This window comes from Zalophus californianus, chromosome 16, assembly GCF_009762305.2.
Source record: "Zalophus californianus isolate mZalCal1 chromosome 16, mZalCal1.pri.v2, whole genome shotgun sequence".
NCBI lineage: Eukaryota > Metazoa > Chordata > Mammalia > Carnivora > Otariidae > Zalophus > Zalophus californianus.
Window position 1 is genome coordinate 15,422,201 of NC_045610.1, and position 22,501 is coordinate 15,444,701.

Sequence of the window (22,501 nt, forward strand, 5' to 3'; positions counted from 1 at the left end):
CTGTGGTGAGCTACACATCTAATAAGAGCTGTGGAGATCTGGGAGAAGGAGCCAGAGATGGGCCTCGAACACGCTCTGGGAGTTTTGGGAGAGGAGCATAAGAGAAACGAGACTGGGAAGCTGGGGAGAGGGCCTGGAAAGGATAGGTGTTGCTGTCCCTGGAGGCACCTGACATGTACCTGGGCCCTGGGAACCGTGTGCTTAGGCCAGCAGGTGTTGGCTTGACCCACCTCCTTCAGGGGCCTTGCTCTCTTTGTGAAAAATAAAAGTGGTGATTTTCCAAACCAGGAGGCCGAGCAGGAAGGCCCAGCATGTCCCTTGCCCTAAAACTCACCTCTTGGGGGTCCAGTAACACTCTCTCAACAGGATGATCCCACCCCCCCCCAGTCAGGAAGATGTCTCCCCAAACTCGGGAGTACCTCAGTGTGCATTTTGGGATGAAATGGATCTTTTCACAGGGAGTATCTTGACTGAACGAGGATGGAAATGTTTCTGAGACGTGTGGCCAATCCAGGAGAGCCAGGACTGTTCGGCAGCAGTATTGGCTGCTCTGCATAAGCCTGGAGATGATTTATGATGGGGCCAAGCAAGGAGGAAAAGAGGAACTCACCTTGAGAGCATCTGCAATTGGCAGCTTTTCTGTAGTATTGAGGAAGTGATGGGGAGGGGTGAACAGAGCCTAAAGAAGCTTGGGAAGTAAGCGCTGGTTAGGATTCATCTTTCTGCCTGGGAATGGTCAACCTGTTCTCAGCTAGAAACCACTGATGAGGAAGCAAGTGCATGGCCTGGGTATGGGGGAAGCAGGAGCTGCTTTTTCTAAGATTTTTTATTTTTAAGTAATCTCTACACCTGCCATGGAGCTTGAACTTAAAACCCTGGGATCAAGAGTTGCACGCTCCACTGATTGAACCAGCCAGTGCCCCAGAGCTGCTTTTCTGATGGCTTGAACCTTAGTTCCAGAAGATCAGAAAATCTTGAATGGGGAAGCCAGAGAAGAAACAAGTAATGATCAACCTTTTCAGTCTTTATCAAAAGCCCCAGCCTGACTCATGGTTCCCATGGGAACAGTCCAGCACTTCCTAATTGAAAGCCTTGATTTGAGGCCCTCAGGGCGGGCTTTCTTTCTTTCTCTTTCTCTTTCTTTTTTCTTTTCTTTTCTTTTCTTTTCTTTTTTCTTCCTTCCTTCCTTCCTTCCTTCTTTCTTTTCTTTCTTTCTTTCTTTCTTTCTTTTCTTTTTCTTTCTTTCTTTCTTTCCTTTTTCTTTCTTTCTTTCTTTCTTTCTTTCTCTCTCTCTCTCTCTCTCTCTTTCTTTCTTTCTTTCCTTCCTTCCTTAAGTAATCTCTAGACCTAATATGGGCTTGAAATCATGACCTTGAGATCAAGAGTCGCATGCTCTTCCCACTGAGCCAGCCAGGCTCCCCTCAGGGCTTTCTGTTGTAGGTTGGGAAAGAAAAGAAAGAGAAAAGAGAAGACCATGGCTTTATAACCATCCTGATGGTCTGAATCAATATTCTAGGGCGCAATTAGCTTCTCTCTGGCCAGAGCCTTTGGCCTAATATGGCATGGGGTTTCTAGGCATTCTGCTGCAGAGCACGAAAGCCCTGGCTGTTTGACAACGGTGTGTCCGCCAGTGGTTCCTGGCTTAGATAGGCCCACCCCTTTCCATGTGGGCAGAGCTGGTTTACTTCCTGTTTCCAGAAATGTATGGTACCATTCCCCTGTGGTACCTGGCCCAGCAGGGTCACATGGGTAAGCCCAACAGCTGTGCTGTTTTTCATGATAATGTTTTTTGTCAGTGTCTCAGGCCCACCTGCTGCATCTTCCTGGGCTCCCACTCGCAGTGATAGAGTCTCTATTTTTCTTAGCTGAGTGTCTTAGTTCTTTGGGACAAGGGCAGACGTCATTGTCCTAGGCCTGAGGAGGCTGGAATCCTGGTCTTGCCTCCTTGGGGCTCTTTATCTGATGTAATGGTCTGACCCCCACCCCCATCCGAGTGTGGCTGCTTTCTGCTTTCCCATGGTACGGAGCCACTGTGCCAAAGGGAAGCCTTTGACATGAAAAGTGTCCCTCACTTGTAGCTTATGGAGGCCAGCCTTACTTAACCCCTTTGGATTAACAAATCTCCCTTCACTTGTCTCATTGGGATTAAAGGATCAGAATATCAGGAGAGATTAAAGGGGGAAGATGCCAGCCAACAGACTGATCCTCTTAGAGCTTGCCCTCTGATTCCTCTGATTCCTGCAAGTGAAGGGGATTAGTCTCTGCCGGGGGGCCCCTCCCCAAACAGCAGCACCAGCCGACCACCCAGTCACCCCGACCAGGCCCCTTCTTCAGCCTGCCCTTTAGGATTCCTGATTCAGTGGTTAGATGTTCTTATGACTCTTCTTCTTCTTCTTTTTTTTTTAAAGATTTTATTTATTTATTTGACAGAGAGAGACACAGCGAGAGAGGGACCACAAGCAGGGGGAGTGGGAGAGGGAGAAGCAGGCTTCCCGCAGAGCAGGGAGCCCAACGTGGGGCTCGATCCCAGGACCCTGGGACCATGACCTGAGCTGAAGGCAGATGCTTAACGACTGAGCCACCAGGCGCCCATGACTCTTCTTTAAAACAGAATTAACGTTCCTTCTTAGGAACCCCTCGCTTAGCCAAACACTGACCCACTTGATGGGGGTTTCGTCTCGCCTCAGCCAAGGGGTGGACTTGGAAAAGCACAGAGACAGCTTGGTGTTCCCTGGGGGCATTGAAGCAGCACTGATGTTGCTCAGGATTAGCAAGGTCAAGGTGGCTGGCTTACACCCAGATGTTTCTCTTTATGGGATTACCTGAGCCTTGATTGCTCGCCTGGGCCTTTCCTTGGCATTTTGTACTGGGTTTTTACTTTGGAAGTTAGGGCTCTCAGTTTTATGGTGAACGATGAATTGTCCTGGTGTGCTGCTTCCCCTTTCGCCCTTTGCCCAGAAATTTCCCTGCGGTGATTGTGAAGCCGCCCAGAGCAGCAGGCTTCCAAGTTTGAGGTGAAGCAGCCCTGGAAGTTGCCTCTGCTCCTTGTTTCCTGCAGGCAGTGGTGTCCGCGGCAGCCACCCAGAGATGCAGCCTCTCTAGTTTCATTTCAAAAGGAGAAAAACCCTTGTCTGTCCTTCCTGGGAGTCCCAGGAGTTTGGGGAGGGGATGTAGAGGGTGAGGAAAACCTTTACACCCCCAGCGTAATCAAGTATCTTTTTTTTTTCTCGTACTCCCTAAACCGTTGTTCCTGGTGGCACTGGCGGTGGTAGGGAGAAGGCATCCTTTGGTATAGATGTAACTTCCTGCATTAACTGTTGCTGTTTATTCTTTTTTTCTTATTTTTCCCTCCGAACAGCTGCCCTCAAAGAGCAGGGAGCAGAAGGGCCAGGCCTGGGCAGTGCTCAGGTCATTGGTCCTAACACTGAGTTGTCCTGAGGGGGTTAGAGGAGGCCAGTAATCTTGACCAGTGACTTGCTAGATGGCCTATGACCCACATAAAGGAAAACTAGGTCCTTGCCATCTAGTAAGTGCCAAAACAGAGGGTGCACTTGTCAAATTGGGATTAAAGGTACATACTGTGGGGTAGGAATCTATGTTATCCATTATGGGAAACAGGGCACTTGCTTCAGCCCTACCAGGATTCTGGAAAGCATCTGGAGGTTTGGTTGCCTGCAAGACTGTTCTCTGAGCTGCAGGCAGGGTGATGAGCTGCGCAACACTGGAGAAAAAATAAGTAGATGAGCCAGTTTACAGCAGAGGTTGTGGATTTCACAGAGCACTGGGGCAACTTTCTTTAACAAGAAGTCATGTGTTAGGATCTGTTCAAATGAATGGGATAAAGAGACTTGTAGCAGCAAACCCAGATCTTGTTTTAGGGTCTTAATACCAGAGGCAGATTCAGGGAAAAAGCTACCTTTCTGGATAGTGGTGTGAGGTGAAGAATAGTCTCCTGCCTCCTTAAGCCTTGATGGAGGATGTAAAGATGAGAAGGAGGAAATTAGTCTGATAGCTAAGGAGAGGCCACAGAGCAGCGTTCATAGTTGCTGTGGGTGGATTAGGGCAAGGTCCCATGTGGAACTGCAGAATAAGGAGGGTGCGGGGGGGCAGGGATCCCAGAGTGGTGTCTTTGGACAGATGCTGGTAACTGGACTGTGTGCACCTGTTGAGAATTCTGCCCTGACGATAACTCCTGTCTCTCTATCCCTTTAGTATCAAGTAGGGCAGCTGTATTCTGTGGCTGAGGCCAGCAAAAATGAAACGGGTGGCGGAGAAGGCGTGGAGGTCCTGGTGAACGAGCCCTATGAGAAGGACGGTGAGAAAGGCCAGTACACACACAAGATCTACCACTTACAGAGGTATGTGGCTGAGCAGCAGAGCCAAAGGGCGGCCAGGCATTGAAGTGGACATAATGGATAATTGGGGGGTTTCCGGGTCCTGAGCTGGGTGCTCAGGTTGCTTCACCAGTGAGAGTGCATGTGAGTGGTTCTCCTTTGCTCATTTAAAGATTTTTTTTTTTTTACATTTTTTTTAAATAAAATAGTTGTCCCAACCAGGCTCCTAGTCCCCGGAGGTGGTAGAGTTTAGTTTCTAAGTTGTCTGTGAGTATAGGGGTGTGTGTGGGTGTGTAAATGGGCGCTCCACTTTCTTGTTCTCGGATGGACATGAGATCAGAGTCTACACACTGTTCTTGACGTTGCTCCCCTGCTGCCCGTCACCAGAGCTGCCCTCCGCCGTCCGCGCACCCTGCCCTGTTCTTGCAGAGCACGCCTGCCGGGGTGCTGGAGCTCGCTTCACCAGCCCTCCCTTGGTGGGTGCTTACAGTCATGTCCAGATACTGACGTACGGTATTCCCATAAGGTTCCTTCTTGCTGTATTTATGTGTGTAAATTTATAGTAAATGCTCCTAAAAGTGAAATTGTGGGACAGGTAGTATTTTAAATTCTGATATTGTAAAATCAGGTTACCAGAGAAATTTTGGTACCTCTCTGTGGATCAAAGGCATAAATATTTATTTATTTATTTATTTATTTTTTAAAGATTTTATTTATTTATTTGACAGAGAGAGAGAAAACACAAGTAGGCAGAGAGGCAAGCAGAGGGAGAGGGAGAAGCAGGCTCTCCACTGAGCAGGGAGCCCGACGTGGGGCCTGATCCCAGGACTCTGGGATCATGACCTGAGCCGAAGGCAGCAGCCCAACCGACTGAGCCACCCAGGCGCCCCAAAAGGCATAAATATTTAAAAGTGAGTCTGATTTATATAGCAAACCATACAAATTTGCTGAATCTCTGGATTGAAACAGTAATATTTCAGTAGACTATAAGCTGACAAAAACGGCATTGAAAGCCATAGTAAACATACACCAGCCTGGGTGGCTCAGTTGGTTAAGTGTCTTCCTTTGGCTCCAGTCATGATCCCTGGGTCCTGGAATCAAGTCCCATATCGGGCTCCCTGCTCAACAGGGAGTCTGCTTCTCCCTCTGTTTGTGCTCTCTCTCTCTCTCTCTCTCTGACAATAAATAAAATCTTAAAAATACATATGTACAACAGCTTGAATGGAAGTTGAACCAAGCTAGTTTTAGAAACTATCCAGTACTGGAAAAAATAAACGTGATAAATCTTTTTTAACTGTGGTAAAATATACATAACACAAAGTTCACCATTTTTACCATTTTTTATTTTTTATTTTAATTTTATTTTTTATTTTTTTAAGATTTTATTTATTTGACAGAGAGAGACACAGCGAGGGAGGGGACACAAGCAGGGGGAGTGGGAGAGGGAGAAGCAGGCTTCCCGCGGAGCAGGGAGCCCGACGCGGGGCTCGATCCCAGGACCCTGGGATCCTGACCTGAGCTGAAGACAGGCGCTTAATGACTGAGCCACCCAGGCACCCTTATTTTTACCATTTTTTAAAAGATTTATTTATTTGAGAGAGAGAGAGCATGAGAGCGGGTTGAGGGGCCGGCAGAGGGAGAGAGAATCCTAAGCAGACTCTGTGCTGAGCTCAGAGCCCGCTGAGGGGCTTGATCCCAAGACCCCAAGATCACAACCTGAACCGAAACCAAGAGGTGGCCAACTGCACCATCCAGGCAGCCCCCGCTTTTATCTTTTTTGCCATTTTTTTAAGTTCAGTGGCAGTAAGCACATTCACATTGCTGTGCAACATAAACCAGGGTCTTAATTTCTAGTCACTGAACTGACTAGAAATGAAACCAGTTTCATTTTCATTTGGCAAAATCCCTGATTTAGCATAGCCTGCTGCTTGGAGCTGTAAACGTGCTAGGCTGTGGAGGTCGTGGATTTTGTGAGAGCAGGAGCCGGGAGGAGGGCAGCACTGTGAAGTGGGGGAAGTCTCACCATGACCCCATTTTCTTGCATTGTGCTCTTGTCCCTCCGTGTCTCCTCTTTGTCTTCATGCATCCCTACTGTGAGTTGACTGCCAGCCAATCCTTACTAAGCCATTAGCAGTTGATTAGAATAAGGCTCAGGACATGCCTTTCCCACAGTGCGTTTGTGTTTATTTAAAGAGGACTTTGCAAACCGATAGTGAGGTTGGCAGAAGGGGCCAGTTGCTTCCTTACGAGTCAGTTGGTCCAACCAAAGTGTCAGAGAGGAGGTCTGTACCTATGGAGGGTGGGACTTGTCTACCCTCTTCCTTAAAAGAGAGCGGGTAAACTTTGAGCTGCCACCACTACTCTTTACTTAACCCCAAAACCCTCAACGGCAAAAACCAAATCAAAACCAGTGGTGCTGGGGCACCTGGGTGGCTCAGTCGTTAAGCGTCTGCCTTCGGCTCAGGTCATGATCCCAGGCTCCTGGGATCGAGCCCCATGTTGGGCTCCTGGCTCAGCGGGGAGCCTGCTTCTCCCGCTCCCCCTGCTCATGTTCTCTGCTCTCTCTCTGTATCTCTGTGTCTCAAATGAATTAAAAAAGAAAAAAATCTTAAAAAAAGAAGACAACGGTGCTGAGCGCCTTGACCACCTCTCCTCATTAGGATCAAAGCCTTCCTGTCAGCCATCTAGTTGCTGCCATCGGACACATGGGTTCCCCACCACACTCTTCCTCATCCCTCACATCAGATCAAGTCCTTTTGACTCCTTAGTATCTCCAGCGCTTCCATTTCCTTCTGTCATCTCTTGCCTGGGTGACTACGGTGCCTCCTGACCGCACTCCCTGCTTTCCTTTTCTCTGCACAACTTCGAGTGTTCTGTCCAAAGACAGATCTGTTGCTGGCTTAGATGGATCTGGATGGCTTTCCTTCGCCTTTGGGATGAAGTCCAGACTCCTTCTTAACCTAACTTACAAGATCTTTTATGACCTAGCCTCTGCACGTTCTCTTACATTCTGTGCCTCATACCTACACCAGCTACTCCAACCTTCTCTCTCCCTCTCTCCCAGCTTTTTCCACCCCACTCCCATCCTTTTATCTCGCTCAGTCCTACTCACGCTCTACTCTGTGTGTTCATTTAATTCTTACTCTCCCTGAGGAGCCTCCCCACGCACCATGCCTCCCACACCGCATTCTCCCAGTGCTCTGCCCCCCAGCACCCAGTGCTCACCCGCTGTGGCACACACAGTGCTGTCCTCTGCCTGGTTAGGTAGACTCCCCATTAGAATGTAAGCTCCATGAAGTCAGGAGCCACGTCTGTGTGATTTCTCTAGGTATCCTGCTGCCTGGCACACAGGAAGACTTACTTGAATGAGTGTGGCAGTGAGTGAATGAATCTCAGAGGGTTGCTCCGAGTGCCTGCGTTAGCTCTCTGCCAGGCTTAGCTCTTTTGTCATAGGCCTCAGGCACTAAAGCTGATGAGATTGTTGGAGCCTACTAAAGACTGCATAGATTACCAGTTAAAAACTAAGGAAGAGGAACATATGCATCTTAAAAAAAAAAAAAGGCTCATACTATACATGCTGTTCTGTAACCTGAGACAAAAAGAATTGAACAGAAGAAATATTTTGTCCTGGGAGACAGATAGCCCTGAGGCCCTCGTGGCCTCCCAGAACTGATGACAGCAGATCAGATCATCTTGGATCCCATATTCCAAGTCCATCAGCCAGCCCCTGTGGCCCATAAACCTAGACTGGTCCACTCTTGAAGGTGTCCCATCCTTGGCAGTATGTAGTATAACCCTGGGCCCGGTGAGCTGGGGAAAAATGGGTCATGATAATGTAAGGCCTGATAAGCCATGGCCGGTAGCCAAGGGTCCCACCTGCCGTCCTCTCCCTGATGGGTGGCGAGATCCTGGGGCGAATTGTGGGGGTATGTTAGTAGGCAGCTGAGTTTGGGTGTCAGGCTCCAACAGGAAGCTTCTCGCACAGAAGAGTAACCTGCTTATCGCACGGAAACTTGCTTGCCAACCCCACTGAAGAAGCTGGAGTTATGGCCTGAAGAATGTGATGTAAAAGCCCATTGTCTTTTCTGTTCTTCATTTCTCTTCATAACTGCCTTTTCTTACCACAGCAAAGTGCCCACGTTTGTTCGAATGCTAGCCCCAGAGGGAGCCCTAAATATACATGAAAAAGCGTGGAATGCCTACCCTTACTGCAGAACTGGTAAGTGCAGACCTGGCTGGAAGCTGGAGTTTGGGCCCCAAGCTAGATGCAGAGTGTGGTCAAGTAGGCTCCAAGGGTGGCTGTGAATTAGGGTTTTGTGTCCCACCTTCATTTTCCAGATGAAGTCAATGAAAGGATGAGCTTGGGGACCCCCCTCGGGCTGGTGGTGAGTGTCAGTGTTGTCTAGTTCAGTTTGGTGGCCATCTGGGTAGGAACCGCCAAGTAGCTACAGCCTGAGATGGCACAGAACCAGCCCCTCTTGGTTCTATATAATAGAATAATAAATATGATTGTTTTTACCGATTACAGAAATAGTGTTCTCTCTTTAAATTGTGGAAAATACATACAAACAGAAGAAAATTATCACCCCGGATTCTTCCATTTCTAGATAGTCAGTGTTGACATTTTGGTATCTTTTTAGCTAATCCTTTTTTTTAATGCTTACGTGTTTATGTCCAGACACATTTTTAAGACAAATTTTATTTTTTTATTTTTTTATTTTTATTTATTCATGAGAGACAGAGAGAGAGAGGCAGAGGGAGAAGCAGACTCCCTGCTGAGCAGGGAGCCCGATGCGGGACTCGATCCCAGGACCCTGGGATCATGACCTGAGCCGAAGGCAGACGCTTAACCATCTGAGCCACCCAGGTGCCCCTAAGACAAATTTTAGATCAAATCGTACTAATTCTTAAATTGCTCATGTTTTACTTAGAGTCTTTTCCCTGTCACTATGTAGTGTACTATTTTTTAAATTTGTAATGTCTGTGTAGTATTCTATTCTATGAGAGCACTATGATCTTTTTAAACCACTCATTTATTGTTAGATACTGAAATTTCCAGTTTAATATAATATATTTGGGTTTGGCTTAGAAAGCAGCTTTGAGGCCAAGGAACTCTTGAGTAAGGCAGTGATAGGAAAGGACCTATAGGGTGACCTTCTTGCCCTGGGGGAGGGCCAGGCCTGACACCAGAAAACGTAGCAATGAAACCCTGATTTTGTTGGGGAAAAGCTGAAATAAGCCCAATTTCTTTATGACAAAGGATTTAGAAACAGCTATCCCCTAAATATATAACACAGTATGTACATGTCAGATTTGTGGGGCAGGAGACAAGGAGGAGGGGGGTCACTGCTAAGGGCCCTGAAATGATGGCTTACGCAAAACCAGCATGTTCTATAATTTAAGGTGGGGGTAGGGGTGGAATTATTGTCTTCATCTTGGCTACTCTCCTATCTAGAATTTCTGGAAAGGAAAGACTTGAAGGCAGAGAACTTTCTGTTCTAGACATTCTGGGGTTCCCTTTGAGTAGTTCAGACTCTTAGCTTTTTAGGATTCCTAGGTCTTCAGGGCTAGTTCTGATCTATATCCTTAGAGGTCCCCTGGAGCTTGGCTGTGAGTTGAGCGGCCTTTCCCCTAGACAGCCCACATTTGTCAGCATAGACAGTCTGGCTCTGGGGCCCTCCTGCCAACCTCTACTTATGTGTACTGTTACACTTGCCTTATCTGTTGGACTCCCCAGATTGTATCTGGTGAGGATGCTCCACCCATGTAGTCCTTATCCTGTGGACTTTGGGAACGACTAAAGTCTAGAGCACAGTCATTGCTGTCTCCAATCCTCAGTGGCCCTACAGAGGTTCAAGAACCTTGTGTCAGGAGATGTACAATCATGGGTGGAACCTGGGATGTGTAACACTTAGAGTTTCATTGATGTAGCTGAAAATGCAAACATCGCTACTCCCTTAACATTGACCAGGAAGTTGTTAAATTCTTGGAAAAGAGGCAGGCACACACAGTCTTAAAAGACAGTGTGCACTGTGGCTGGGTGTGTCTGGTCTAGGGCCAAAGGTGAATTTTCTTTATGTCTAGGAGAGTTGCCATTGAGCATGCGTCATAAGAACCTTAACCAACCTGGCATAAAGGAGGCAAACAGACAGCGCAGACTCCTCCATGCCTGGGTCAGTGTTCTGCATACAGAGCTTATGCCGATTGAGAGATGCCTCAGTGCCTCTGTCCTCTGTGTAATTCTGGGGAGAGCGTGCTACAGCTGACATGGGCATTTTTCTAGATGCCAAGTGTTCCTTCACGTATCGTCCTGATCCTTGGCCAAAAGAAAAAAAAGACGAAAAATATAATTTCTAAATATTCTGTGAAGAGGAGAAGCAGGGAGTAGGGGAGGGAAGGTTGGTTTCCTCAGTGGGTGCTGGCCTCACGGTGAGAACCCTCCATCATACAGAACAAATATGTTGAATCTTAGATCTGTTTAGTTAGACATTGCTCTTTGAGACTCAGAGATAGAAATAAGAAGGCTACTTTCCAGTTCCCTCTGGGGATTGGTGGCAGAGAGATCAGTCGTTCAAACCCCTTAGCTTGGCCGAAGTAGATTAAAGTTTGGGGCGAGAATGGATAAAGGAGCATAGGGTAAAAGTCCACATACCCTTACTCTTGAGTGGAACAAAAACAGATTTGTGATACTCTGCTCACTGTCAGCCTTTTCTGTCCCCTTACCTTATTTCTTTCTGTTTCTTGCCTCCTGATGCTGATGGGTTGTAACAGGAGGAGGGGGCTAAGATGGGGCATGGCCTATGAATGCAAGTAGGAAGAGGGAAATAAACCTTAACCCTGGCCTGAATACAGTCTCACTAAGCCATGGTTTTACAGTACCTTATTAGTCTTATTTGGAGAGCACTATTTCCCAACTGCAGAGGATTTCCTGAGACTCCTCCAGTGTACCTAGGGTTGCAGTTTGAAGAAAAGGAAATGGTCTGAATGCAGAGGTGTTTGGAGGGACAGGGAGGACTAGAGAAGATTGGAGGAGATTGTTTGGTCCTGCAGGTTGGCATTAAAGGCCAGGGAGAGTCAGCACCCTCATAGGTTAAGAAATCTAGTTTGTCAGAACTGAGTGGATCCTTTTCTCAGGGTCTAGGAATGACGAACGTATGAAAACCCCAAATGCCGATATATTAAGTTATTTTGAAATACAGAATTACTAATGACGCCGGGTGTTCCTGTTTGCCGATTGAGGTGTTCTTCCCTTGTGAACGCTTCTCCATGGGAAACCAGGGTAGAGTCAGAGTGCCAGCATGCGGTGGAAATGCCCATTGGCTTAAATGATCAGACTCTTGAGTCCACTGATTAGCATATTCTGCCCCTACAGAGGCCAGAGTAGAAGATTGCTTGGAGAACATGGATTCAGCATCAGGTGGTTGCTTGGGGAACCTTCGTGGCTCGTGTCATCAACCTGGGCCCGGCTGCCGCCGCGGTCTCCACTAGAGATGGGGCTGCTAGCTGGGCCACATAGGTGGCCCGAGGCTGCGGCCACCAGTGCAGCACGGGAGAGTTTCTGCCGACCTGGTCTCCTTGGCCTCCCACTCAACGAATAGTATGCCCACCATTTCCTTTTTTGTTAACTGCTTTTCTTCAAGCTGATAACAGGGCAATGACTTCAGTAGGCCACCTAGTTATAATCCTAACCTGCTGCTTTCTTGCGAAGTATCTTTCATCGGCTACAGGGAAATGACTCGTAGCCTCTCGGATTGTTTCTCTGCAAGGCGGACCTTATCCCTTATATCTCACCCTTTCCTCATCTTAATCTCAGAGGTAACCTTAGTTTCAGTTTTGGAGTTAGGGAGTTTGACTGTTAGCCCCATAAACTCCGGTATGGCCGTGTGACGTCCATCAGAGACTAAGATAAGTCCTAAATTCAGAGGTACGGAGTGATCTAGGCTGGGGTCAGGAGGAGAGCTGGTTTGTTCCCCAGTGACATTAGAGCTGCAGTCATTTTCTCTGATAAATAATTGAACTGTGCTTTCCGAGGGGGTCTCATTACAATGAGCAGGAGTGCAGAGGGCACGAGGTTTGGTTACAGTGGGAGGAAGCGTGCAGAAGGCAGATGGACAGTGCCTGGCCGAAAGTGCCCTCTCTGGGCCCCAGAAGGCGGCGGGACAGCAGGTGATGCTCTGACGGCAGAGTGGTGGATCTCGGTGCTTCGGCGCACCAGAGCCGGTCCCCTTTCCTTGCCCAGCTGGAGAGAATCTCGGGGACTTCTAGTGGCATCGCTTTAATGAAATTCCGGATTGGGTCTCTGGGGACTTCTGTATGAGGGAAGCTTGAGGGTTGGTGCATTTGAGGGACCAGATGCACTCACGGGGCTTGAAAGGCAACTGTGGACTAAGCCGCCGGGAGTGGAGAACTCCTTTCTGCCGTGGTCCCTGGGAGTGAGGGGCAGATAATTCGTTCAGCCTCATTAATCTTTTTCTCTCTTCTTTCCATGTCCTTGTCTTGGAGCAGTTATTACGGTAAGAATTCTCACGGCGGGGGGGCAACGCGGGTATGTATGTGGGGGGGATCTTAAATGATCTATAAGAAAAGAAGAAATAAAAATGTTACCGCACTGGAGGTTCCTGGGTATTCGTCTCTGTCAGGAGACGGGCATCCCTGAAGCTTCACCCTTTCGCTCCTACTGAGGAATCTCTTAACTGGCATAGTGGCCTCTTGCTTAAGCTGCGTTGGCATGTGGCTTTGTAGGTCCAGCAGTCAGGACCGTGGGGCTCACGCGTGCAGGATGACCCGAGACTTTCCCCTGCCCTTCCCACATCATGCCTTCTCGGGGTTTCTGAAACCAGGTCAGCTGACCCGATTGTGGCTTTCCCACATGTGCAGCTGTGGACCCCAGGGAGCACTGTCCACTGGCAAAATTGAGAAGTCAGCAAGGTGTCTTTTCTGCTTCCACCCCCTGTGTCATCGCCCCTTCTCTCCATCCTTCGGCACCCTCATCCAGGTGCCTGTCCCTACTGCTAAATGGAAGCAGCTTCTGTCAACCTAACTCCGGCTGAGGAGCTCAGAGGTTAATAGGCTCCTCCTTCCGAGTAGCACATTTTAAACAGCACTAAGGGAGGAAGCACCAGAGGTTCAGTTGCCGAGAAGAGAACTTCAGGCCTCAGTGAAAGGCTGGCTGGTGGATGGGGCGCTGGTGAACCATTCCTTCTCGTGTTAATCATTAGTGCTCTGTGCATAAGGCAGGATGGTCGAGTGGTTAAATACATGGATTTTGAAGTCAGACACATAGGGTTTTGAGGCCCAGCTCTGTGGCCTTGTACAGGTGCCCTCCCCTCTTTGAAATTCACTTTCCTCGTCTGTAAAATGAGGATGATATTACTACAGCCCTCGCAGGCTGGGATGAGAATTGAACAAGAGAATGTGCCCCTAGCATATCGTGGGCTCCTAGTCCAGTTAGCTGTTACTGTAAGGCAGAGGCCAGAGTCTCTCAACCACCTATGATAAGTAATGGGAGATGGTTACTCTCCAACTTTGAGGCTGGTGACTGTAAGGTGTTTTTTCCCTTGCAGAATGAATACATGAAAGAAGACTTTCTGATTAAAATTGAAACCTGGCACAAACCAGATCTTGGCACCCAGGAGAATGTAAGTAGTGCTTCCCAAGAGCCCAGGGACTTCCAGGCTGCAGGGTGGGGTCTTGAGGCTCTGCCCAGGAGCTTCTCCTTCCCTGTCCCGGGGCCTTCTCTGTGGTCCTATTTTAACAGCCTGTGCCTAGACCCTTTCTCCAGCATGGGATTGCTCTGTCTCTATTTGCAAAACATGATCTCCAAAGACTCCTTGTAGGGCCTTCTCGTAGAGCTAAGATTGGTCTAAAATGCAACTCTTGGCACAGAGGAACTGTATCTTTTTTTTTTTTTAAGGATTTTATTTATTTATTTGACAGAAAGAGAGACAGCGAGAGAGGGAACACAAGCAGGGGGAGTGGGAGAGGGAGAAGCAGGCTCCATGCTGAGCAGGGAGCCCCATCCATGCAGGGCTCAATCCCAGGACCCTGAGATCATGACCTGAGCTGAAGGCAGACGCTTAACGACTGAGCCACCCAGGCTCCCCGGAACTGTATTTTTAAAACACGAAGAGTACAGCCTCTATAGAGCACAATGATAACTCCTCAATTTTAAAATGCACCTGCCCTTTTGACCCTGGCAATTCCACACCTAGGAATTTATCATGTAGTTATGCTTTCACATGTATGAAATAACTTATCCACAAAGAGATTCATTGCAGCATTCTCTGTGTAGCCAAAGATGAGAAACAGTGGAAGAGCCCATCAGTAGAACATGGTTAAACTGTGGCACACCATACGGTGGTATATTAGGCAGCCGTTAAAAAGAACCAATAGAGAACAGTCTTCAACATAGACTGTTCAGTGAAAAAAACATGATGCAAAACAGTGTGTGTATGTGCTACCATTTGTTTTAAAAGAAAAATCTGTACGTGGATATTTGTATGTGCATGGAATCTGGTAGTGGTGGCGTTATTTGGGAGGGGCTGGAAGGTAAGCAAGAGAAAGTTTTTTAAAAGCATCAAAGTAGGGGTGCCAGTGTGGCTCAGTCGGTTAAGCGTCCGACTCTTGATTTTGGCTCAGGTCATGATCTCAGAGTCGTGAGATTGAGCCCTGCGTTGGGCTCCATGCTGAGCGTGGAGTCTGCTTGAGATTCTTTTTCCGTCTCCCTCTGCCTCTTCCCCCTGCTCACATGCATGCATGTGCACTCACCCTCTTTCTATCTCAAATGAATGAATGAATGAATGAATGAATAAATAAATAAATAAGATCTTTAAAAAAAAAGGGCATCAAAGGAAGCAGTCTGTGGCTAAACAGGCAGTATGTCCATGAATGTTTGTAGTCAGCCCTTACAAAGGGGAACATATGGAAATAACGTAAGTGCTGTAAGCAGCCCTGAGTGTTTTGGCCTGCTGAAATCAGAGCATTAGTTCTCACATGTGTATCTACTTAAAACCCTCCTCCCGTTCCTTTGGATAACTTTGTGTGTAATTCTTTACTGGTTGGAATCTCACATCTATGGCTACAGGAATAGCTGTTCCTGGGTCTTCATTCTGGATAAAGGGTGCTTTGTAGCTGACAAAAACTACGCCGTGGTCCTCTTGTTCCTGCAGGTGCATAAACTGGAGCCTGAGGCATGGAAACACGTGGAAGCCATATATATAGACATTGCAGATCGAAGCCAAGTACTTAGCAAGGTAGGAACTGTTGCACTGTTTAATGAGCCCTTCGAAATACAAAAATGACTTCTAAGTGTCAGAGAAACCAGGAAACCATACCGAACTGGGCTCAAAGGGGGAGTTCTCTCTTGGCTATTGTTTGTTTTATTTTTTAAATTAGAATTAAGAATTCTCTTGACTTGGGGATTCCACCAGGAAGATAGTGGCCTGTTTGGTTTCTGGAAATTATCACTGGACAGTGTAGGTGCTGAGGATAATTTGCTCAGCCAAAATGACAGAACCTGAAACTAGTTCTCAAATTCATTCATTTTTCCAAGCCAGTAATTAAAAAACATCCTGCCTGTTATGTTTGGAAGACCATATTCTGTGAGTTCCAGCAGAATATATGAAAAGACAGATGCCCTGCTCTCAAGAAGTTGGTGGTGGATTCTCAGAGTAACACATGGTAGTACACACCTAGAAAAGGACAGCCTCTGCTAGACCGTGAACTTGGAGGGAGCAGGGACCAGGTGTGTCCTACTCAGTGCTGTGCTCCCTGGAAGTATTCCTTTAGGGAGGAAAGGTTAGGTTCCTGCTCATTCAGTACTCTTCCTACTTGACAGAGGCCCGTTGGGATCAGGGCAGAAGAATTTGGCTCTCTGCCCATTGGTGGGGAGTAAGTGTTTGCTCTCCATGTCCCAGGGGTATGATACCTCTTTCCTGGAGTCACTCTCTCTGCGCTTAAAATATCTTGATTTGTGCATTTCCAAAAAGATGGGAAAACCATCTTGTGTTTTCCTTGCCTATATCCTCACTTCCACCCTCAAAAGTTAGTGGATTTTTCAAAAACCTTTTTTTGAAGTACAGCATACAGCGAAGTGAATATATCCTAAATGTGCAGCTTGCTGGCTTTTCTCACACCGAACATACCGAAATGTTTCTCAAACAGCAGTGCTAACAGAGAGTATGGCTCTTTGTATATTTTGTCAACTCTGGTTGTTTTGTGTGAGTAGAGAGAAGGAGAGTTGGGGAAGATTTAATTAATTTATTTGTGTTTTATTTGTTTAAGTATAGTTGACACAAAAGGTTTATTTGTTTTAAGTACACGTAATCTTTTTTTTTAAAGATTTAATTTATTTATTTGACAGAGAGAGACACAGCGAGAGAGGGAGCACAAGCAGGGGGAGTGGGCGAGGGAGAAGCAGGCTTCCTGCTGAGCAGGGAGCCCAATGCGGGGCTTGATCCCAGGACCCTGGGACCATGACCTGAGCCGAAGGCAGACGCTTAACGACTGAGCCACCCAGGCACCCCAAGTACACATAGAAAATCTTCTTAGCTTTGGGAAATACTTTATAACTTGTGTCTGTGTGTGTGTGATTTGTTTTTTTTCAGTATTTTTGTTAAGTAGGTATCATAGTAAGTTTGCTTTTCCTAAGCCCATATTAGTCAGTGCAGAAGAACACCAAAGATTAAACTTTCCTTAGGGCTAATTCACACCCAGCATTGGCTACATTATAACTAGGTGAAGTGAGACTGACAGTTATACAAGGATAGGTTCTATACATTGGACATTTCCAGTAATGATTTTATTAAACAAGTCAGTTAAGAAAAGAAAGAAAAAGCGCCAGAGGGAGATTGGATGAGATTTCAGGTTTGACAGCTAGTTCTCATCTCTGGCCATGTTTTAGAATCACCTGCAGAGGTTTAAAACAAAACGAAACAAAAACTCTGCTGCCCTTACCTGCAGATATTCTTACTCGCTGGATTTTAGGTGGAGTGGCCCAGAAATCTGAATTTGGAAAAAGCTTTCCCTGGTAATTTGGATGCTTATCCTGGGTTGAAAATCTCTGTTTTTAACAGTGGAAGTATGTGCCTGCTTTAATATGGGTAAAATTGAAAGCAAACCATGGCAGAGAAAATCACACAACTCTCCTCTGAGGCAAATGTAAACAGTTCTATCTCTTGTTTATAACACTTTCCCATATTTTCTCTATACCAGCAGTTTCAAGACTGGTATGAAGTGTACTCTGATGGAAAAGATCTAATCTCAGTCTCCCTCCTTCTCCCTTCCTTTCCCTCCCTCTCTCTCCCTCTTTCCCTTCCTCCCCCAACTCCAATTCTACAACTTCTCTCAGGATTACAAGGCGGAGGAAGACCCAGCAAAATTTAAATCTATCAAAACAGGCCGAGGACCCTTGGGCCCAAATTGGAAGGTGCAGTCCATACCCTTACCACCGGGGGGCAGGGTGTAGTGTGGGCAGACCTCTCCCCAGGGAGGAAGGAAGTGGCTAGGGTGGGCTAGGGGAGAGCCAGAGGTCGGCCCTCTCAGTTACCTGCCTGCCTATATGTGTGTCTCTAATACAGCAAGAACTTGTAAATCAGAAAGACTGCCCATACATGTGTGCATACAAACTGGTTACTGTCAAGTTCAAGTGGTGGGGCCTGCAAAACAAAGTGGAAAATTTTATACATAAGGTAAGTGACCAGGGTGAGGCCTTCCCCGTGCTTGTGTGTGTGTATATGTGTGTGTGTGTGTTGGTGGGGGTGCATTTTGCCCAACAAGAGAAGATCATACAACCCACGTGACTTGTGGCCAACGGTGGCTGACGTCAGAATATTTCAGTCTGATTTCCCAGACCCCCACTTCCCCTTTCACTGAACTGTCCTGCAGCTTAATACCGTCTATCCAGGGGCACCACATGTGACAGGGAAGGAAACTGAAGCCAAAAAAAAAAAGGAAACAGGAATCTAGGGTTTACTATGACTGAACTGCAGATACAACTCAGTCTTTCTCTTTTCTTGAAGCCGAAAGGCAAGAGGTCCTATGAACCAAATTCTCCAGTGCCCTGAATTCTTGAACTGGACAGACCTAAGGCATTTTTACAGCTTTTTCTCTGATGCGTTAGAGCCTTGCTCTTGGGCCCCCTTTCATAGATGTTGGCCAGTTTTAACCTGGCCTTAGGCTCCAGGGACAAGAGGGGAACTTGGCACAGTTGTTTCTGGGCCTTGGCTGAACCGTGAGCTCGTAGGCTGCCTGTCTTGGTAGCATTTGGGGCACAGGGCCTAGCTGTGAGGCAGGTACCCATCCTTTCCAAGGAGCTTCCTCCTTCTTGATGCGATACCTGTTGTCACGTGAGGGCAAAAGTCACTGACTTTTGGGACCTGTGGGCTCGTCCGTATAAGCCAGCCGGGCACCTTTCCTCCCCGCCCCTTCAAGAAAGTGGGCTTATCGACACGGAGATCAGGGGAGGGGAGCTGCCACAGTGGCCTCTCTCTTCTGGGTTCTAACTAGGTTTCCTCCTTTTTGTAGCAAGAAAGGCGTCTATTTACAAACTTCCACAGGCAGCTGTTCTGTTGGCTCGATAAGTGGGTTGACCTGACTATGGACGACATCCGAAGGATGGAAGAAGAGACGAAGAGACAGCTGGATGAGGTAAGTGGGCTCCTGGAGGAGACTGGGCTCTCGACTCAGTAAATCCATGAAGGAGACTGTCCTGTGGGCCAGTTCATGAGGGCACCGCCTGTGGCTCTAGGAACATGTCGTGTCCGCGCGAGTGAGGCTGGTGCCAGGTAGTTTAGAACCGTAAGGAAGAGAACAGCTAGTGCTCCTGAATTTGCAGTCTAGCTGAGGTCTTGGCATATTCAGAGAGACAAATATGGCAGTGTGCTGCATGCCAAGTGAGTAACTCTGCAGTGGTTCTTCAGAACTGGTGGGGTGGGGGAGTCCTGCTGGGCTGCAGGATTGGAGGTGGCCCTGGGAGGAGGCAGTCTGGCCTGATTCGTGAGCACCATGCATGTCACCCACAGAGGACGGCAGCAGGTCACACACAACTAACTACTCTGTAAGGTTGTTTTGAGCTATTTTTAGAGTTTGGACCCTTGGCTCTTTGGGGGGGAAAGGAGGGCTTGGCGTGGATCCAAGGAGGAAGGTTGTCTGCTCCATGGGAGCTGAAGGCCTAACACTCCTATCTCATATGGGGATGCTTCTCTGTGAGGCTCACTCTGAGGAGATTGTCAGTAAGTCAGGTTCAAATCCTTACCGTGTGAGGGCACCATTCTAAGGGCTTTTACATACACCATCTCCTGTGATCCCCGCCATACCTGTGAGGAGACAGCACTGGTTCTTGCCCCCTGCAGATGAGGAGGTAGAGGGTCCGAGAGTCCACTCCGTGCCCAAGGTCATACAGCCTGCAGGTGACACAGGGTGAGAGCCATAGCTCTAAAGCACTTGGCTTCTCTTCCTCCCTTAAACGCCATTCGAGGCCTCCTGCCCTCTCGGGGCTAAGAATAAGGCAGGAAGCTCTGTGTCATAACTGCCATCCATTTCTCCCTCCTTGCCCTGCGTGGGCTGGCCTGGAGCCAGATGTTGGCAGACATCGCTGTGCCCAGCCTTGCCCAGCTCCACAGGAGTGCTTCAGACGAGACCCAGGCCTGAGTGCACATGGGGCCCCCGCTTCACTGTGCTGGTCTTGGGTGCAGATGTGGCCCAGGAGTTCTTCCTTCCTTAGCTCCTGTGGCAGGCAGATGTTCTGCTTATTCATCCAGCTGCATTTGGCAGGGAAGTGGCAGGATTTTGGACACAATTCCTGATTCTTCAACTGAGGATCTTCAGGAAATGGTAGATTTTTTTTTTTTTATAAAGTATTTATTTATTTATTTTTTAAGATTTTATTTGTTTATTTGAGAGAGAGAATGAGATAGAGAGAGCATGAGAGGGGGGAGGGTCCGAGGGAGAAGCAGACTCCCCGCCGAGCAGGGAGCCTGATGCGGAACTCGATCCCGGGATCGGGACCTGAGCCGAAGGCAGTCGCTTAACCAACTGAGCCACCCAGGCATCCCGGAAATGGTAGATTTTTAATGTCCAGGACGCTATTGATTCTGACTATGTAAGAAGAGGCCTGAATGTTTTGGTCACCCGAGTCCTGACAAAAAAAATAAAGGAAAAAAGTTACCGAACAAAGGAGTGCGGAGACTTTGGGGTTTAGCCTGGAGCCTCAGCCACCCACTGCCTGACAAAGGCCAGCGGAAAGTATACTGGGGTTCATGGAAGCATTTACATACAGCCTTTCGCTCTTCGGGTAGAATTTGAATTCCTGGAGCTGGAAGAACTCTCCAGAGGAGCTACTGGATCTGCCTCCCTCAGATCCAAAGTTTGAGAGGCCTCACTATCAGGGAGGTATTTTTTAGTCCCCCACCTCTCTGCTTGTTTCTCCATTCTGTGGAGAATTGTGCCAAAAATGTAGAAGACCATTATCCTTCAAGATAACTGCAAATGCAGGAAACCCGCTTTAGAATTGGAATTTAAATAGTTTGCACTGGAAGAGAAAGCAAAACCAAGTCTCAGTTGGTAAGCATCCAACTCTTGGTTTCAGCTGAGGTCATAATCTCAGGGTCCTGGGATCGAGCCCCGCATCTGGCTCTGCAGTCAGCGGGGAGTCTGCTTCTCCCTCCCTCTGCCCCTTCTTCCACTCGTGCTCTCTCTCTCAAATAAGTAAATAAAAATCTTAAAAAAAAAAAAAACTGCACTTATTTCTTTAAGAGCGAGCATGTGCATGAGCAGGGTGCGGGGTAGGCAGAAGGAGAGGGGGAGAGAGAATCTTAAGCAGGCTCCATGCTCAGCGAGGAACACGATGCAGGGCTGGATCTAACTACCCTGAGATCATGACCTGAGCCAAAACCAAGAGTTGGACGCTTAACTGACTGAACCACCCAGGCGCCCTGTGCACATATTTAATCTATCCATCTCGATGAATTTCAGATAAGTACACACCTGTGAAACCACCATGACAATCATTGCCATAAACAAAAACGTTACCTCCAGAAGTATTTTTATAATTTTCAAACTCAGTATCCCAGGCTTGGAAGGGGGAAGCAAGCTGTCCTCCTCTGCCCTGCGCCTGGAGTCCTGACCCCCAGAAGCAGCCCCTTGCGGTTCTTATGGTTGTTTCTTTTATTAATTACCCCCGTATTTCCAAAGATTATACTTAGGTGCTTAATTCTTTATTTCTCAACTTTAGATATTAACGGTTGACATTTCCTGTGGAATATTTAACTCCTATACCTCACCCACCACTCACACTCTCTTTTCCTTCCTCCAATATCACAACTTGGGGTTAATTCATTATTCAGGTTGATATTATGACATATGTCATTCTTCTCCCCAACTGAGCACTTTAGTCTGCTCCTGATACTTGTTCCTTTCTTGGAAAACTCCTGTTTTTTTAAAGAAGTTAGCCTGAATCTAATATTATACTGTATGTTAGCTGGAATTTAAATAAAAACTTGAAAAAAAATAAGAAGTTAGTAATTGCTTCCCTCCCTTTGGTAGCTTAGTTTTATGTATCTCTGTCATTACGTTTTGTTTTTGAGTCTTTACATGAATGGTCTGGTCTGGTTGGTGTGTGATTGCACTGCATAATAATGTAGGTGATGTCAGTCCATCCTTATTGATTTGGCTCCCCCTCATTTTTTTTTTTTTTTGAGATTTTATTTATTTATGAGAGAGAGCGCGAGTGTGGAGGTGGGGTGGGGGGGAGGAACAGAGAGAGAGGGACAAGCAGACTGTGCACTGAGCACAGAGCCCAACTTGGGGCTCAATTTTAGGTTCTTGAGATGATGACCTGAGCTGAAATCCAGAGTCAGCTCCTTAACCGACTGAGCAACCCAGGTGCTCCCAGGTCTCCTCAGTTCTAGAAAATGTTTTTATATTGTAATTTCTCTCTCTTTGTATCACAATTTTCTCCCCTCTGTTTTGTTGTTGTTTTTTTTTCTGGAATTTTTATTAGAATTGAGAAGTCAGACCTCATGAATTGACCTAATTTTCTTAAATTTTCTCTCCCTTTTTGTCTGCTTTCTGGAAGATATTTTCCAATGTTAACTTCTCATCTGTTGAATTTAAAAACATTTTATTTATTTTTATTTTTTTAATAATTTTGTTTTCTTTGTGTTTTTTTT

At 47.1% G+C, this 22,501-nt stretch overlaps 1 protein-coding gene across 1 annotated transcript in view; it reads left to right on the forward strand.

Moving 5' to 3' along the window:
- The window catches only part of PITPNA (phosphatidylinositol transfer protein alpha), a 40,555-nt gene that overhangs the window by 5,348 nt on the left and 12,706 nt on the right, over window positions 1–22,501 (forward strand). Inside the window, exons 3-10 of the mRNA XM_027568060.2 lie at window positions 4,213–4,358; window positions 8,462–8,553; window positions 12,840–12,847; window positions 13,898–13,972; window positions 15,503–15,586; window positions 17,683–17,760; window positions 17,912–18,022; window positions 18,858–18,980. Coding sequence (XP_027423861.1) covers window positions 4,213–4,358; window positions 8,462–8,553; window positions 12,840–12,847; window positions 13,898–13,972; window positions 15,503–15,586; window positions 17,683–17,760; window positions 17,912–18,022; window positions 18,858–18,980 — 717 coding nt within the window. The remainder of the gene's footprint in view (window positions 1–4,212; window positions 4,359–8,461; window positions 8,554–12,839; window positions 12,848–13,897; window positions 13,973–15,502; window positions 15,587–17,682; window positions 17,761–17,911; window positions 18,023–18,857; window positions 18,981–22,501) is intronic.